We start from the raw sequence: 15,576 nt of genomic DNA, 5'->3' as shown, positions 1-15,576 counted from the left end.
CTTCTCTCTTAAGAATGCACTTGATAACAGATGTAATTAAAAAATAATTTTATTGGCATGCTCAGCAACAGTATTGTCATAAATATCATGAAGTGCTTTGATAAATCGCACTTTATTATTTGGAAGTAGATCGAACAGATTTCAGATCACAGGTCACAAAAGGTCATAGAAATAGTCCAGTCCTTGTCCCAATTCCCACATGGAAATTCCTGTTCCCAGTTCAGCTGCTAAAGCGATACGAAGCTGGAGAAACTAGAGGAGAAAGAGGGCCAAAACTGAATAATACCCACAATTCACTTTGATATTTTGTACTATTATTGCACTATCACAGTTACCTTTAAAGTGGGGTAGTAAACAACATGCCTCACTCCGTTATTCCTGAAATGAAAAAAAAAGACTTGCAACCAAAATGGGAATAATAACAAAAATAAGTGTCTTTTGACAATCAGAATTTGATACTTAGCATCTTATTGTGTTTAATCAGATTGCAGTTTACCAGTTTGAGAAAGATTTGTGTGCCAAATGCATCAGAATACATTCCAGTGTATGTTTAACCTTTTATAATTGAAGAAATGTTCTCCAGTGTTTTCATCCCACTGCAGTTTGGGTTTCACTTCCTTCAGCAGTTCAATATACCTGTGTGCAAATTAATATTAAGTATGAACGTTTGTCAATAATAGTTAAGAGCTTTCGCTGTCATCTTTAAAAGTTTTTATCAATTTAAATTGTACATTTAACAACTATGTAGTAAAAATGCAAGGAAGCTTATGGAAGCTTGTTTCCGCCACTGAATTAAAAAAAATAAAAAAGGTAATTAGGACCTTTTGTCTTAGAATTATCACTGTTTGAGTTTATATTTCATAATTCGGAGAAAAAAGTCAGAATTGCGGGACAAACTTGGAATTGCAAAGAAGTCAGAATTGCAGGATATAAACTCGGAATTGCAAAGAAGTCAGAATTACAAGATGTAAACTGAATTGACCTATCGTAAGCCCCTCCCCTCGAACGCAGATGAGCCAATAGCAGTTGAGTATCAGTTGCGCCGTGACCGGAACTCGGACATCTTTAGGTGTCAGCGCCATAGAGAAACATTGGAAAATCCGAAGCTCTCATCGGTTTGATGGTGTTTATGCTACAAAAATGCTAAAATGTCATGCCTGAGGTACTGTAACACTGAGTCCAGGGATCCTGAGAGGATTTTCTGTTTGTCAAACTCTGGTTAAGTTACGATTAAAGTCCCTGCTAACATACAACTGTAATAACTAACTGTTCTCACGTCATGTAACACTGTAACGTTAGCTCAAAAACACGAAGGTCTACATTTCAGTGCCTCTCCATATTAAACTGGTTATATATAAATTAATTTAATTTTAGATATGTTTAAGGTCTACATTATCTGTCCTACTAAGGAGGACTCCTATTTTGATGGGTATTATAGTCTACGGGTAGTGAAAGGGAGAGCTCGCACGCACGCAGTTTATCGGAGTTGTTTTGTAGATCATACAAAGTTTACCAGTTATTAACTGCACCCCCGAAAAGTCATACGGTCTGTGTATATGTTTGTTTACTGTTAGTTTTATGAGTGTTTTTGTGTAGTTTGCTGTGAATGTTAATGGTAATGCAATGGAGAGAGAGAGTTTGTGAATGAGACGTTAATGCGCTCTTCTTATGCTTTGTTTGTTCAGCTCTTACAATGATTTTTTTGGAGTGAAAAAGGACATCATAAACTTGATAAACCATCAGTAAAGTTTGGCCATCATTCGGACAGGATATACGCTACATTCTGTGTCCAAAAACATCTTGGGATAAGGTTTTCACACTGACAGCTGTCATTGTAAGATAGAGCAACTCCGTTTGTTTGTCCGAGTTAGCAACAGTAACTAAGGGGGGCGGGGCTTACCGATAGGTCAATTGTGCGATGTAAACTCGGAATTGCGGAAAAGTCAGAATTGCGCATTGTAAACTCGGAATTGCGAAAAACTCAAAATTGCGCAATGTAAATTTGGAATTGCGAAAAAGTCAGAATTGCAAGATGTAAACTAAGAATTGCAGGATATAAACTCAGAATATTCCGCAATTCCCGCAAATAAACTCGGAATTGCAAAGAAGTCGGAATTGCGCGATGTAAACTCGGAATTGCACGATGTAAACTCGGAATTGCACAGAAGTCAGAATTGCCAGATATAAATTCTGAATTGCGGGACATAAACTTGGAATTGCAAAGAAGTCAGAATTACGGAATATAAACTCGGAATATTCCGCAATTCCCGCAAATAAACTCGGAATTGCGCTTTGTAAACTCGGAATTGCGGGATATAAACTCAGAATTGCAAAGAAGTTGGAATTGCGATGTAAACTCGGAATTGCGGGATATAAACTCGGAATTGCAAAGAAGTCAGAATTGCGGGATATAAATCTCAAAATTGCGAGATATAAACTCTGAATTGCAAAGAAGTTGGAATTGCGCAATGTAAAATCGGAATTGCAAAGAAGTCGGAATTGCACGATGTAAACTCGGAATTGCGAAAAAGTCAGAATTGCGCAATGTAAATTTGGAATTGCAAAAAAGTCAGAATTGCAAGATGTAAACTCAGAATTGCGGGATATTAACTCAGAATATTTTGCAATTCCCACAAATAAACTCGGAATTGCAAAGAAGTCGGAATTGCGCGATGTAAACTCGGAATTGCACGATGTAAACTCGGAATTGCACAGAAGTCAGAATTGCCAGATATAAATTCTGAATTGCGGGACATACACTTGGAATTGCAAAGAAGTCAGAATTGCGGAATATAAACTCGGAATATTCCACAATTCCCGCAAATAAACTCGGAATTGCGCTTTGTAAACTCGGAATTGCGGGATATAAACTCAGAATTGCAAAGAAGTCGGAATTGCGATGTAAACTCGGAATTGCGGGATATAAACTCGGAATTGCAAAGAAGTCAGAATTGCGGGATATAAATCTCAAAATTGCGAGATATAAACTCAGAATTGCAAAGAAGTCGGAATTGCGATGTAAACTCGGAATTGCGGGATATAAACTCAGAATTGCAAAGAAGTCAGAATTGCAAGATATAAACTCTAAATTGCGGGACATAAACTCAGAATTGCAAAGAAGTCAGAATTGCGGGATATAAATCTCAAAATTGTGAGATATAAACTCGGAATTGCAAAGAAGTTGGAATTGCGCAATGTAAAATCGGAATTGCAAAGAAGTCGGAATTGCACGATGTAAACTCGGAATTGCGAAAAAGTCAGAATTGCGCAATGTAAATTTGGAATTGCAAAAAAGTCAGAATTGCAAGATGTAAACTCAGAATTGCGGGATATTAACTCAGAATATTCTGCAATTCCCACAAATAAACTCGGAATTGCAAAGAAGTCGGAAGTGGGCGATGTACACTCGGAATTGCGGGATATAAACTCAGAATTGCGGGATTTAAAACTCTGAATTGCGGGATATAAAACTCTGAATTGCTGGACATAAACTCGGTCTTGCAAAAAAGTCAGAATTGCTAGACAAACTCAGAATTACGAAAAAATCAGAACTGCGAGAAATAAACTCTGAATTGCAAAAAAGTCAGAACTGTGAAGTCACAATTTTTTGGCAGAAACAAGCTTCCCTTCAGCCTGAGGAGCAAAATCACAGTCAGTCAATGATTCTCACAATGAGGAACTATTTTATCAGAGCAGTTTAACATGCATATATGCATAATATTTTGGTTATATAAAAGTGATATTACACTGACTAAAATATATGGCCTATAGACAGACAGACTTTAGACTTTCGCCCTAGGAACTTCCTGTTAGACTGACAAAACACCTCAGCACTTTCAGGAAGTGGAATATAGATCATTCCGACACGGCGTGAACACAGCACAAGTAAATACAGCACCTTTGCCACTAAATTCAAAGTTAAAGATTTATCATGGTAAATCCAAAAACATGAAATAAATTGATGAAGCGTGTACCTCCCGCCCAGCAGTGGCTCCGCTCCGCCGTGGCTGCTGAAGTCCAGTCCGTACATGTTGACTCCCAGCAGGATCTTGTGCCTCCACTGGTTGTGAGGGGCGAGCTGAAGCACACACTCTCTGACCCAGGGCAGCGGACAGCTCGGACCCGGCCTGAAACACAGCCATGTTAATGCTTCAGAAGAACTGCTTTTCAACAGTCAATGATGAAACCTGGGGAACCGGGTGTGTCTGGTGCAAGATGTATGTTTAGTGTTTACAGAAATGCTGAGATGAAATTAGTTCACGTTCAAATTTGGCTGATCAAATCACTATTTAAAGGATTAGTTCACTTTTAAATAAACTTTTGCTGATAATTTACTCACCCCATGTCGTCCAAGATGTCCATGTCTTTCTTTCTGCAGTCGAAAAGAAATTAAGGTTTTGGATGGACTGCAATGGGCTCCAAACGGTTCAAGGTCTAAATGACAGTTTCAGTGCAGCTTCACAGGGCTTTAAACGACACCAGACGATGGATAAGGGTCTTCTCTAGCGAAACCATCAGTTTCTGCGAGAAACCGAGCAGTGTTTATGTTATTATTTTACCTCTTATCAGACGAACGCGATCGTCTCTGAGCTCCGCCATAACTTCCGCCAAGTGAGGTCAAATACGATCGTGGTCATAGATATATCGATCGTAGATGCCTCATTCTACTGATCCGTGCAGGCACTAATGAGGAATCTACGTATACATTCATGACCACGCTCGTATTTGACCTCACTTAGCGGAAGTTATGGCTGAGCTCAGAGATGATCACGGCTCGTCTGTTAAGAGGTAAAATAATAGCATAAATACTGCTCGGTTTCTCGCAGAAACTGATGGTTTCTCTAGATAAGACCCTTATTCATCGTCTGGTGTCGTTTAAAGCCCTTTGAAGCTGCACTGAAACTGTCATTTGGACCTTGAACCGTTTGGAGCCCATTGAAGTCCATTATATGGAGGAAAATCCTGGAATGTTTTCATCCAAAACCTTAATTTCTTTTCGACTGCAGAAAGAAAGACATGGACATCTTGGATGACATGGGGGTGAGTAAATGACCAGCAAAAGTTTATTTAAAAGAGAACTAATCCCTTAAAATATAAGCATATAGATTTAATACAATATCTGATAAAGGTAAGAACATAATTTTTGCATTTTTTCCTTGTTTATTACGTCTTAAAAGACTACGTTTCTGTACAAGTATGCAAACAGTACAGATATATAACATCAGTCGTTGTATAGCCCAATGGCTAAATATAAAACCATATCATAACAAAAACAACCTTTATCAGTATCATTCAAAATTAATCATTTTAAATTTAACATAAAATGTTTCGTCATGCTTTTGACACAGAAGTCCAGTCAATAATGAAAGTAAAACTGTGTGTGTCTGACCTGCCAGGTCCTGAGTAATCATACGTCATCAGACTGAAGGCGTCCACCACAGGTGCCAGTTTCTCAAAATCCTCCCGCCCGAACATGCCAGGCTGACCCGTGCTGAACACGACACAAACAGATCAAATTCGATGCATAATGAATGCTGGGGTGGAAAGAGGAAAAGACTTGTGATTTACCCCGGCGCGACTGAAGGAGGGATGACCAGCACACAGGTCAACTTCCCAGCATTCAGAGTCTCACACAGGTGTGTGATCAGGTGCACCAGCTCACTGTAACATAAACACACACACACAATACAGATCCAATTTCAGAATATGCTTATGAAATGATCTTATCGCTTGCAGTCTTAAAGGATTAGTTCACTTCAAAATGAATATTTTGATATTTTACTCACCCCCATCTCATCCAAGATGTTAATGTCTGTCTTTCTTCAGCCGAAAAGAAATACACATTTTTGAGGAAACATTCCAGGATTTTTCCTCCACACAATGGCCTTCAATGGCAACCAACAGTTGATGGTCCAAATCAGTGCAGTTTCAAAGGAAAGGCTTCAGAGGCTCTGCACAATCCCAGACGAGGAATAGGGTCTTATCTAGCCAAACGATCAGTCATTTTCAAAAAATATTACAAATGATTATACTTTTGAACCTAAATTGCTCGTCTTGTGCTGCTCTGTGCCAACTTCTGCCAAGGATTGCGTAATCACATCAAAAAGGTCACGCTAGACGTAGGCAGAAGTACTTCCACGTGTTTCCAAATCGCTCGTGCAAAGACTAAACGTCCTTTTGCAAAAAAAAAGGTAAAACAACGATGTTGGACGATTTTGAAGTTGGCGTGTTTTTTGGTAAAGGGTGTTTGTATTAGTCCTCGCGCGTTTGCTTAGGGCGGTACTTCCGCCTACGTCTAGTGTGACCTTTCTGATGTTATTCAGAAAGATATATAACGTACCGCTGCAGCGCAAGATGAGCAATTTAGGTGAAAAAGTATATTCTATTTTTTGAAAATGAGCGATGGTTTGGCTAGATCAGACCCTATTCCTCGTCTGGGATCGTGCAGAGCCTCTGAAGCCCTTGCTTTGAAACTGCACTGATTTGGACCTTCAACATTTTGGTTGCCATGGAAGTCTATGATTGGGAGAAAAATCCTGAAATGTTTTCCTAAAAAAACGTTATTTCTTTTCGACTGAAGAAAGAAAGACATGAATATCTTGGATGAGATGGGGGTGAGTAAAATATCAGGACATTTTCAACTTTTCATCATATTTATATTACATTTATTTCAGCTTTATTTCATTTACCAATTTCTTTTTTAATTTTAAATTTTTTTGCCCTCCACACACACTCTTAAGGCCTGTTCACACCGGGACGATTATTGCGTGCGTTTATCGTCGACGTTTAACGCCTTGTGACTAAACAAAGGGCGGCAATGTGAGTGTGCACACCAACGCGCAAAACGGCAGACGTAAAAGCGTCATTTGTAAAAAAAAAAAAAAAAAAAAAAAAAAGCCTCAGGTTTTTGTTTTTGTTTGACGCGGCGTGTTAAAATCTGTCCGACCAATGAGATCAGTGCTTTTGTTCACGTGCCTGGAGCTGCTGGAGTTACAGTGAAACACGACTTGGTGGCGCTCAAGCACAAAACGCTCTTGCCGAGCACACATTGATACGACGAAGAAGCAGTAAGTAGACAAAGAAAAAGATGAGCTGCTAATGCTGCTTGCCAGTTTGATTAGCAAAAAGTGTGTGAATGGTTTTGGCAAGCACGTAAATACCATAGACTGTAAAAAAATATGGGCGTAGTGTCCGTGACGTCACCCATAGCAGGGGTTTTCAAACTTTTTGTGTGTGTGGACCACTAGTTGTAATCAAGAAATTTCGCGGACCACCTCATAATACACATAATAAAATTATGTCTACACACAGACCTACCTGAATTAATCCGCACCTCTAAATAGGTTTACTAGCACTAAAACTATAACTGGTCATCACATCAGTACAACAGGCTTGTTAAAAGAAAGTTTACTGTATACAACGGCTGCCACATATTTATTTTATTTATTTACTCAAGTGCATAATCGGGTTCATTTAAACAACAGGCTTATTTTGCAATGGAGTGTGAAATCTATACAGTAATAAGAACACTTGGATATAGTCAACATTTCAAAACCTTTGGCAAATTTAGGGAATTATTAGAGTTATTATTTAAAGTTTACAAGTCCTCAAAAAGTGAGGCACTGAACTTGAACGTCACGGCCGAGCGCCACTAGCCTATTTTAGTAATCACACAATAACATGACAATTTAATTTAAATTTTATATCAATATAGGTCTACATATTCTTTTTACTTTTTATTTTTATGGGAATTTCCTGGTAAAATGAAGGTAAAAAAAAAAGTATTTTGCCTTTCCACGGACCACCTGCAGTACCCTCACGGACCACTAGTGGTCCGCGGACCACAGTTTGGGAATGGCTGACCCATAGGATTCTGATGAGCAGTTTTGAAGCTTAAGGAAGGGTCGAGCTGGCCGTCGCCATCTTGTCATCGCGTGTCACTCCCAGATAACAGAAAATGGGCAAAAAGGTGGGACGTGGGCGGAGCTGAAGAGACGTGATGACTAACAGACAGCAGACAAACGACAATCCACCTGTCACTCAAAGTGGCCACGCCCTTAATTATGCAGAACTTTAAGGCTTTATATAATGTAAACGAATGAGTTATAAAAATATTCACCCCCTCACAGTCGTCATGAAGGGCAAAATTAGCCGTATAGACCAAAACCACAATGTGTCCCAGACTGTAAACATGTGTTCTTCTGCTGTAAAGTTGGGCATTTTAACATGAGCTCAATGAGATTCTGCTCCTTCTGGAGTCTGTCTCTAGTGGCCAGTCGATGAACTGCAGTTTAAGTCACTTCCGTATTGGCTTCAAGAGAAACTGCGGGAGGTCGCCGCTTGATTGAATCTGTCTCTCTTCTTCTTCTGTGTGACAAGCGAGTGTCAGAAGTGTAAAGGGGCGCAGCACCACCTTGTGTAGCGGGAGCGCCATCTACTGAATTTGCAAGTTCACTCGGCGCATCACCAGTGGAAATCGTCCCAGTGTGAACACAAAGACATCTCGAAAAACGCTCGAAAATCGCCCCGGTGTGCACAGGCCTTTACTCACTTTCTCTTGTTTCCTCCGAGCTGACTCCACAACTCCAGTGTGTAACCATCAAACCCTTCAGCCTGAGGAGCAAAATCACAGTCAGTCAATGATTCTCACAGACTATTTCATCAGAGCGGTTTAACATATATGTATAATATTTTTGTTGCATAAAAGTGATATTACACTAACTAAAATAGACAAACTTTAGCGCTAGGACAAGTAAATACAGCACCTTTGCCACTTCCAGCACCTCTCGACCCAACTCCTCCATCTCATCCTCGCTGTCCAGGACGCTCATGTAGTCCTGATAGGACCATCCGTCAAACAACAGCCGAGGAACTGATAGAGAAACACACACTGAGAACCTGATGCTTTCAGCTAGTGAGCAACCTCACGCCTCCCACAACGACATTAAATCCACTCACGTATTTTGTTTTTTTTATTGGCCTTCCTCACGGCTTTGACCCAACCTGGGAAAAGACAAGCGTCTATATCAATTTTTTTAAACAAAAGGACATTTGTCCATTTCCCCCATAAAGTATCATTGCTAGTCATTTGAAGACACAGAAATGATCAGACCAGGGTCGTGGTCATGAATGCCGGTGATGTGGAAGCTCTCCTGTCCCCTCCGCCTCAGCTGAAGCCACACCGGAGACACGGACGTCAGCTTGGGACCAAACAACTTAGCAATGTCATATCCATGGGAGTTCCACTAAGAGATCAGACAGAAAGATGGATGAAAAGACAGACGGACAGATAGACAGACAGACAGACAGACAGACAGACAGACAGACAGACAGAGAGATGGATGTATGGATGGATAATAATAATAATAATATGGATGGACGGATGGATGGACAGAGAGACAGACAGACAGACAGACAGATAGACAGACAGACAGACAGACAGACAGACAGACAGATAGACAGACAGACAGACAGACAGACAGACAGACAGACAGATAGACAGACAGACAGACAGACAGACAGACAGATGATAGATAGATAGATAGACAGACAGATGATAGATAGATAGATAGACAGACAGACAGACAGACAGACAGACAGACAGATAGATAGATAGATAGATAGATAGATAGATAGATAGATAGATAGATAGATAGATAGATAGATAGATAGATAGATAGATAGATAGATAGATAGATAGATAGATAGATAGATAGATAGATAGATAGATAGATAGATGGATTGCATGACATAAGTATTTGATCACCTAATAATAATAATATGGACGGATGGACAGACAGACAGACAGACAGACAGACAGACAGACAGATAGATAGATAGATAGATAGATAGATAGATAGATAGATAGATAGACAGACAGACAGACAGACAGACAGACAGACAGATGATAGATAGATAGATAGATAGATAGATAGATAGATAGATAGATAGATAGACAGACAGACAGACAGACAGACAGACAGACAGACAGACAGACAGACAGACAGACAGACAGACAGACAGACAGACAGACAGACAGACAGACAGATAGATAGATAGATAGATAGATAGATAGATAGATAGATAGATAGATAGATAGATAGATAGATAGATAGATAGATAGATAGATGATAGATAGATAGATATTAGGGCTGTAACGATTTGACCAAAAATAAAAAACCTTAATTAATTGAACATTTTGCTTTTTTTTTTTTTGCTTTCCATTTTTTGCCCTCATTTAGTTTTTTGAGTAAGTTCCTGATAAGGTTTTTACTGTAAATATGTTCTACTATTAAAGGTGGATTTTTTTTTCTAATGAAAAAGTGCATTTCTTTGTGATTTTAGAATACTTAGGAAACGGTTCACTTTCAGCAGTTATTGTCTATGGGGCAGATTTCTGCTTGTTCTACATCAGATAAAGATAAATGAACACAGTAGGCCTACATCACATTTATTTGAATGCATTAATGAGAGAGTGATTGTGTAGTGTGAATTACTCATACCGTCTCTATTCATTATGAAGCTGTGGTTTGTACTTACTTCAAAGGTATTCAAATAAATGCCTATAACGGTTGAGTTTCTAAGCTACTTTAGTGACTTTACTTTAGTCACAGGACAGCGTTGAGACTGGGTTTCTGTGCTCCTCTGCGCGCGATCTTCACGTGATGTGCGAGCATCTGTCTGAGTGTTCGTTTTTTACAATATATCAGCCATTAGTTCAACATAGGGTTGTGCGATATTAAAGAAAAATGCGATATCCTTTTTAAATAATGCGATATTCGATATACGATACAATATTGCTTTAAGTGTGTAAAATCTATTTCTTTCCCCAACTGATATCTTTCACTTAAAGCATGACCGACTGTGTTGACATGAATACTCATCAAGACGGCCGTTTTGACATAACTGTGTGTGTATTTGACAGTTCGAGTGTGTAACAAGACACGGAAAAAAGAACGGCTTGTGCGCACGTTTCGGTGTGTGTGTCAGACAGCACGAGACTGCAAAGAGTTGTTTTCCGCAAGTTATTGCGTTTAATAACTCTTTTTAACGTCAAGCAAGTCACATAAGTAACAGTCATGTGCTCAGTCTATTCTTTGCTATATGCATCGACCTAAAACGTACACTTTTCACAATGTTGAAATAGCCTATTAAAACCATTAAGATATTGCGTACCCTTGCGATATGCATATTAAGATATGCACATTTGCGATATTTCGATATATTGCGCAGCCCTAGTTCAACATAATACACATCTGATGGTCTAAAATCGCTTTAATGTTCAAACTGCACATACAAAAAAGCACATACAAAATGACAAAGCTTTGTGAGGACGCAGGTGAAAGATCTGCCTTCAGGGTCAGAGACGCGACACGGCTCGGCTCTGTGTCAGAGAAAAAGCTCATGAGCGCTGAACGGACAAGTTTTCCGTATTGTTATTTTTTATGAATGGTGCACAATCGCTTTAAATGTTCAAACTGGCAAGTCTTTAAACGCATTTACTTGACAAACTTTATGAGGACGAAAGTGAAAGCGATCTGGCTTCGGGGCTTGCGCGCGCCGTCTGTGTGTGTGTGTGTCAGCGCGTAGGCTATAAGAAGAACGGCAATTAACTGACCTGTATATAAACTGTGTAAAACATGCAGTTACTATAGTGATTCTGGGCATCTATAAACGCAGATAACTGCTCCTGCATCTCTCTGTGTGCCTGCAAACTGCACTTGATGTGACTGACGGGGCGGAGTCACGTGAAAACCGAAATGGGAAAAATACGTCGGTTAGAGGTTCTGAATTGCGGTTTCGATTAATCATACAGCCCTAGATACAACTTGAAGAAAATTTTTTAGATTTGCACGTTTCCTTTTTTAAAATACTGTTGTCAGTGACAAGTCAGAGCGAGTCAGATGATTGTATTTACGCTGCAATAAATAAATCGGTTTAAATTAAAATAGCCTAAACATGTTCACATTATCAGCAAAACTGCATGAATTTGAGTTGAAGGGTTTAAAATTAACAAAATATTTTGAATTAAAATAACATTTGGCCCGTGGAAATGAAGGAATAAACTTTTTTTTAAAAGTTTAAAACAAGCTTAAAAACTCTTTTTTTTTTAAATATCTGAGATGTATTTTATAAAATTTTGTTTTTATGGATATTTTGATATATTTATTCTAAAACATAAAAAGGATATTGGATGATTGTCAGCAATGTACTGTGTAAGGCACAAATGGCATTTATAGTCCGTATCTAATATTTTTCAATGTCTTGTACCTTTGACAGTGTTAAACATGGGGTCATGTGGATGGTAATATGCATGCAAATGATATGCAAATGAGGTTATGCATAGTAAAACTAGGCGTTGTAAGCTCCATATATGGTGATTTCTGGAGGAGACGGGGTGGAGATGCACACACGCACAATCTTCTGCTGGCTGTGATTTATAAAAGGATTTTGGCGCAGGCTCTGCCATACACATGGTTTTATAAATCTGAATTTTTTTTGTGCGTACGCAAAATCTAGCTTTTGTGCGTACGAACACTTTTAGGATGAAATCCACGCAAAGTTTTATAAATGAGACCCCTGGTCAAGAACCACAGGAAACGTATGATCTCTGTAATTGCAAACAAAGGTTTCTGTACCAAATATTAAGTTCTGCTTTTCTGAGGTATCAAATACTTATGTCATGCAATAAAATGTGTATAAGAATAAGAAGTGTACCTATGATAAAACTTACACACTTCTACATGCTTTGTAAGTGGACAAACCTGCAAAATCGGCAGATTTTGAATTTTGTATATTATCTAATACTTGTTCTCCCTACTATAGATAGACAGATAGATAGATAGATAGATAGACAGACAGACAGACAGACAGACAGACAGACAGACAGACAGACAGACAGACAGACAGACAGACAGACAGACAGACAGACAGACAGACAGACAGACAGACAGACAGATAGATAGATAGATAGATAGATATGGGTCACCGTTTGTAAAGCGACTCGCACTGAAAATAACAGCAACATTATCACATTTAGCTTCAAACAATGTTTAAAAACCGTATGAATTTTTGACGGCCACCTTTTAGCACATTTACAACAATATTTGCCAACTTAGAGATATTTTAAATAGTTAAATCTAAATCTAAAACTTGAATCTAAATGTTTCGGGTGAAACTAAATATTTAACTAATATGCAAATTCAAAATGCCGATAACCGGAAGTGGCAAAATAAAAGCTTGAGGAGGTCAGTGTGTGTTTATTGCATCGTGTCAAATAAGTAACGAATAAAAACCATCTCATCCGAGGACTCTTGGACATGGATTATTGTGATAATAACTACCTAAAATAATAAACACGTTTGGAGAAACTGTATTTCAAGAGTTCTGATTTTGGCACTTCCGGTTATCGGCATTTTGAATTTGCATATTAGTTAAATATTTAGTTTCACCCGAAACATTTAGATTTAACATTTAAATTTTTTTAGGTGTAACATTTAATATTTAGATTTAACTATTTAAAATATCTCTAAGTTGACAAATATTGTTGTAAATGTGCTAAAAAGTGACCCTCATACCAGTTTTTTAAACATTGTTTGAAGCTAAATGTGACAAAATGTTGCTGTTATTTTCAGAGTGAGCCGCTTTACAAACAGCATCCTATAGATAGATAGATAGATAGATAGATAGATAGATAGATAGATAGATAGATAGATAGATAGATAGATAGATAGATAGATAGATAGATAGATAGATAGATAGACATTATGTGACTTACAGGTGTGATGTATCCCAGCACACTGCCTTTAAAGTGTCGTGTAGACACACACTGAGGACAAAACCTCTTCTCCTCTCTCACGATGTCCCTCCACTGAGGGTCCGTCACCATCAGACCCCGGTCCTGCGCCGGACGGTCCGCCACTGATGTCTTTGGATACACATGCATAAATATAAATTCAGAAATATCATCATATCTAAATATGTGCCTCCCTCAGAAAACACTCACACAGATCAGACTCATTAATACAGTTGTGTAAAAGTGGTTTCATCTGCAAACAGGACCGTCTCACCTCCACCTCCTGGATCTTACTGGCTTTTTTGGCATCTGTCTTTGATAATGTGCCTCTGACCACAGGAAGCAGCAAACAGACGTGCAGAAAACTCAGATCTGCTCTCATTTCTGCTGTCTGAGGAACAACAAACATGGATTATAATGCTGAATATACACTGCTATGTTATTAAGATGGCAGAATATTAAGTACTATGGTAACACTGTACTACAGTGCCACTACTTTATCAATGGGAAAATTGTAAAGGTGAGTTTCTGATACGTTTGTCACAGCAAAATGTGCCATTAATGCAGCATTAAATTCACTTGTGTAGCGGTTGAAACACGACAGGGTCAAAATACAAATCTGTCGATTTCATCTAGAGCAGTAAATCCAGTCACTCACCCGATATGTGTCTAATACGAGTGTTTAATCTGCGACAGAAATGTTCATGATCTTCATCAGAGATGATGTGGACATGCAGGTTTGACAGACTGTGCATTTGTCACGTGACAACGAAACCGTTGAGGATTTCAAAATAAGAGTCTCCACTATATTATTAACAAACGAATAAGCGAAACAAATAAAATAAAAAATCTGTTTGTTTAGGTATTATACAACAGCTTTTTAGTGCAACGTAAAAAAAAAAAAAAGATTCAATAATTCGAAATATTTAGAGATTAATGTCAAATTCACAAGGAAATATAAACAACAAAGCTCCTATTCAAGAAATGGATGTGGAGGTTTGTCATTTACATATACACAAAAACAAATTTTAGTAATACATTTATACACAAAGAGTTTACGATTTTGTTTAAGGTGTTGTGTTTCTGAACTATTTATGCAGGGTAAAATAAATCAAATAAATCGCATCCAAAATAAAAGTTTGTGTTTACATACTATGTGTGTACTGTGTGTGTGTGTATATATATATATATATATATATATATATATGTGTGTGTGTGTATATATATACACATACATATAAACACACACACATACACATATATTTTAAGATTTCTTTTATACTTATAAAATATTGATATTTATATATATAATATAAATTATATAAATATATATAAAAGTATATACAAGCAAGCATTTCTAACATTACATATTACACTACATTATACTATTATATTATACAATATACATTATACACAGTACACACACATATATTATGTAAAGACACTTTCATTTTGGATGCGATTAATCGATTTGACAGCTCTACCTTGAATGTAATTTGTTATACTTTTCAGCACTTTTTATTTGTTTGTCTGTTTTGTTGTTGTTATTGTGAGTTGGAATATTTGAAAATATATATTAAAAAAAAATAGAGAGGGTGGAATCATCAAACAGCCAAGAAAACACACAGATTTTCTTATCAAAATGTTTTATTTTCTAATTCACATTAATTGAGCAAAACGAGAAACGTGAAAAATAGAGGTAAAAGGTGGAGGACACAGACTGAGAGGGTTACAGCCTCTCCTAAAGCAGTCTCGCTCGTCCTCAGATCTGCATTCAGCGG

At 37.9% G+C, this 15,576-nt stretch overlaps 2 protein-coding genes across 2 annotated transcripts in view; both read right to left on the bottom strand.

Annotated features, from left to right (window-relative positions):
* Window positions 1-33: 33 nt before the first annotated feature.
* chid1 (chitinase domain containing 1) lies at window positions 34-14,563 on the bottom strand. Its single transcript, XM_079810220.1, has 13 exons — window positions 14,454-14,563; window positions 14,070-14,186; window positions 13,778-13,927; window positions 9,113-9,245; window positions 8,959-9,003; window positions 8,766-8,872; window positions 8,552-8,613; window positions 5,569-5,661; window positions 5,390-5,491; window positions 3,975-4,127; window positions 556-636; window positions 336-378; window positions 34-252 (listed from the first exon to the last, which is right to left on the bottom strand). The coding sequence occupies exons 2-13, from the start codon at window positions 14,175-14,177 to the stop codon at window positions 154-156; spliced, it is 1,176 nt and encodes a 391-aa protein (XP_079666346.1). The 5' UTR covers window positions 14,178-14,186; window positions 14,454-14,563; the 3' UTR covers window positions 34-153.
* An 868-nt stretch (window positions 14,564-15,431) lies between these two features.
* Window positions 15,432-15,576, bottom strand: part of thoc5 (THO complex 5) — a 19,862-nt gene continuing 19,717 nt past the window's right edge. The window contains exon 20 of the mRNA XM_079810217.1: window positions 15,432-15,576. This exon is cut by the window's right edge and continues 57 nt beyond it. Coding sequence (XP_079666343.1) covers window positions 15,570-15,576 — 7 coding nt within the window. The 3' untranslated portion in view covers window positions 15,432-15,569.

This window comes from Gobio gobio, assembly GCF_949357685.1.
Source record: "Gobio gobio genome assembly, chromosome: 25".
In the NCBI taxonomy this organism is placed as follows: domain Eukaryota; kingdom Metazoa; phylum Chordata; class Actinopteri; order Cypriniformes; family Gobionidae; genus Gobio; species Gobio gobio.
Note: the sequence above shows the minus strand (reverse complement) of the source record. Positions and strands in the feature narration are given on the sequence as shown.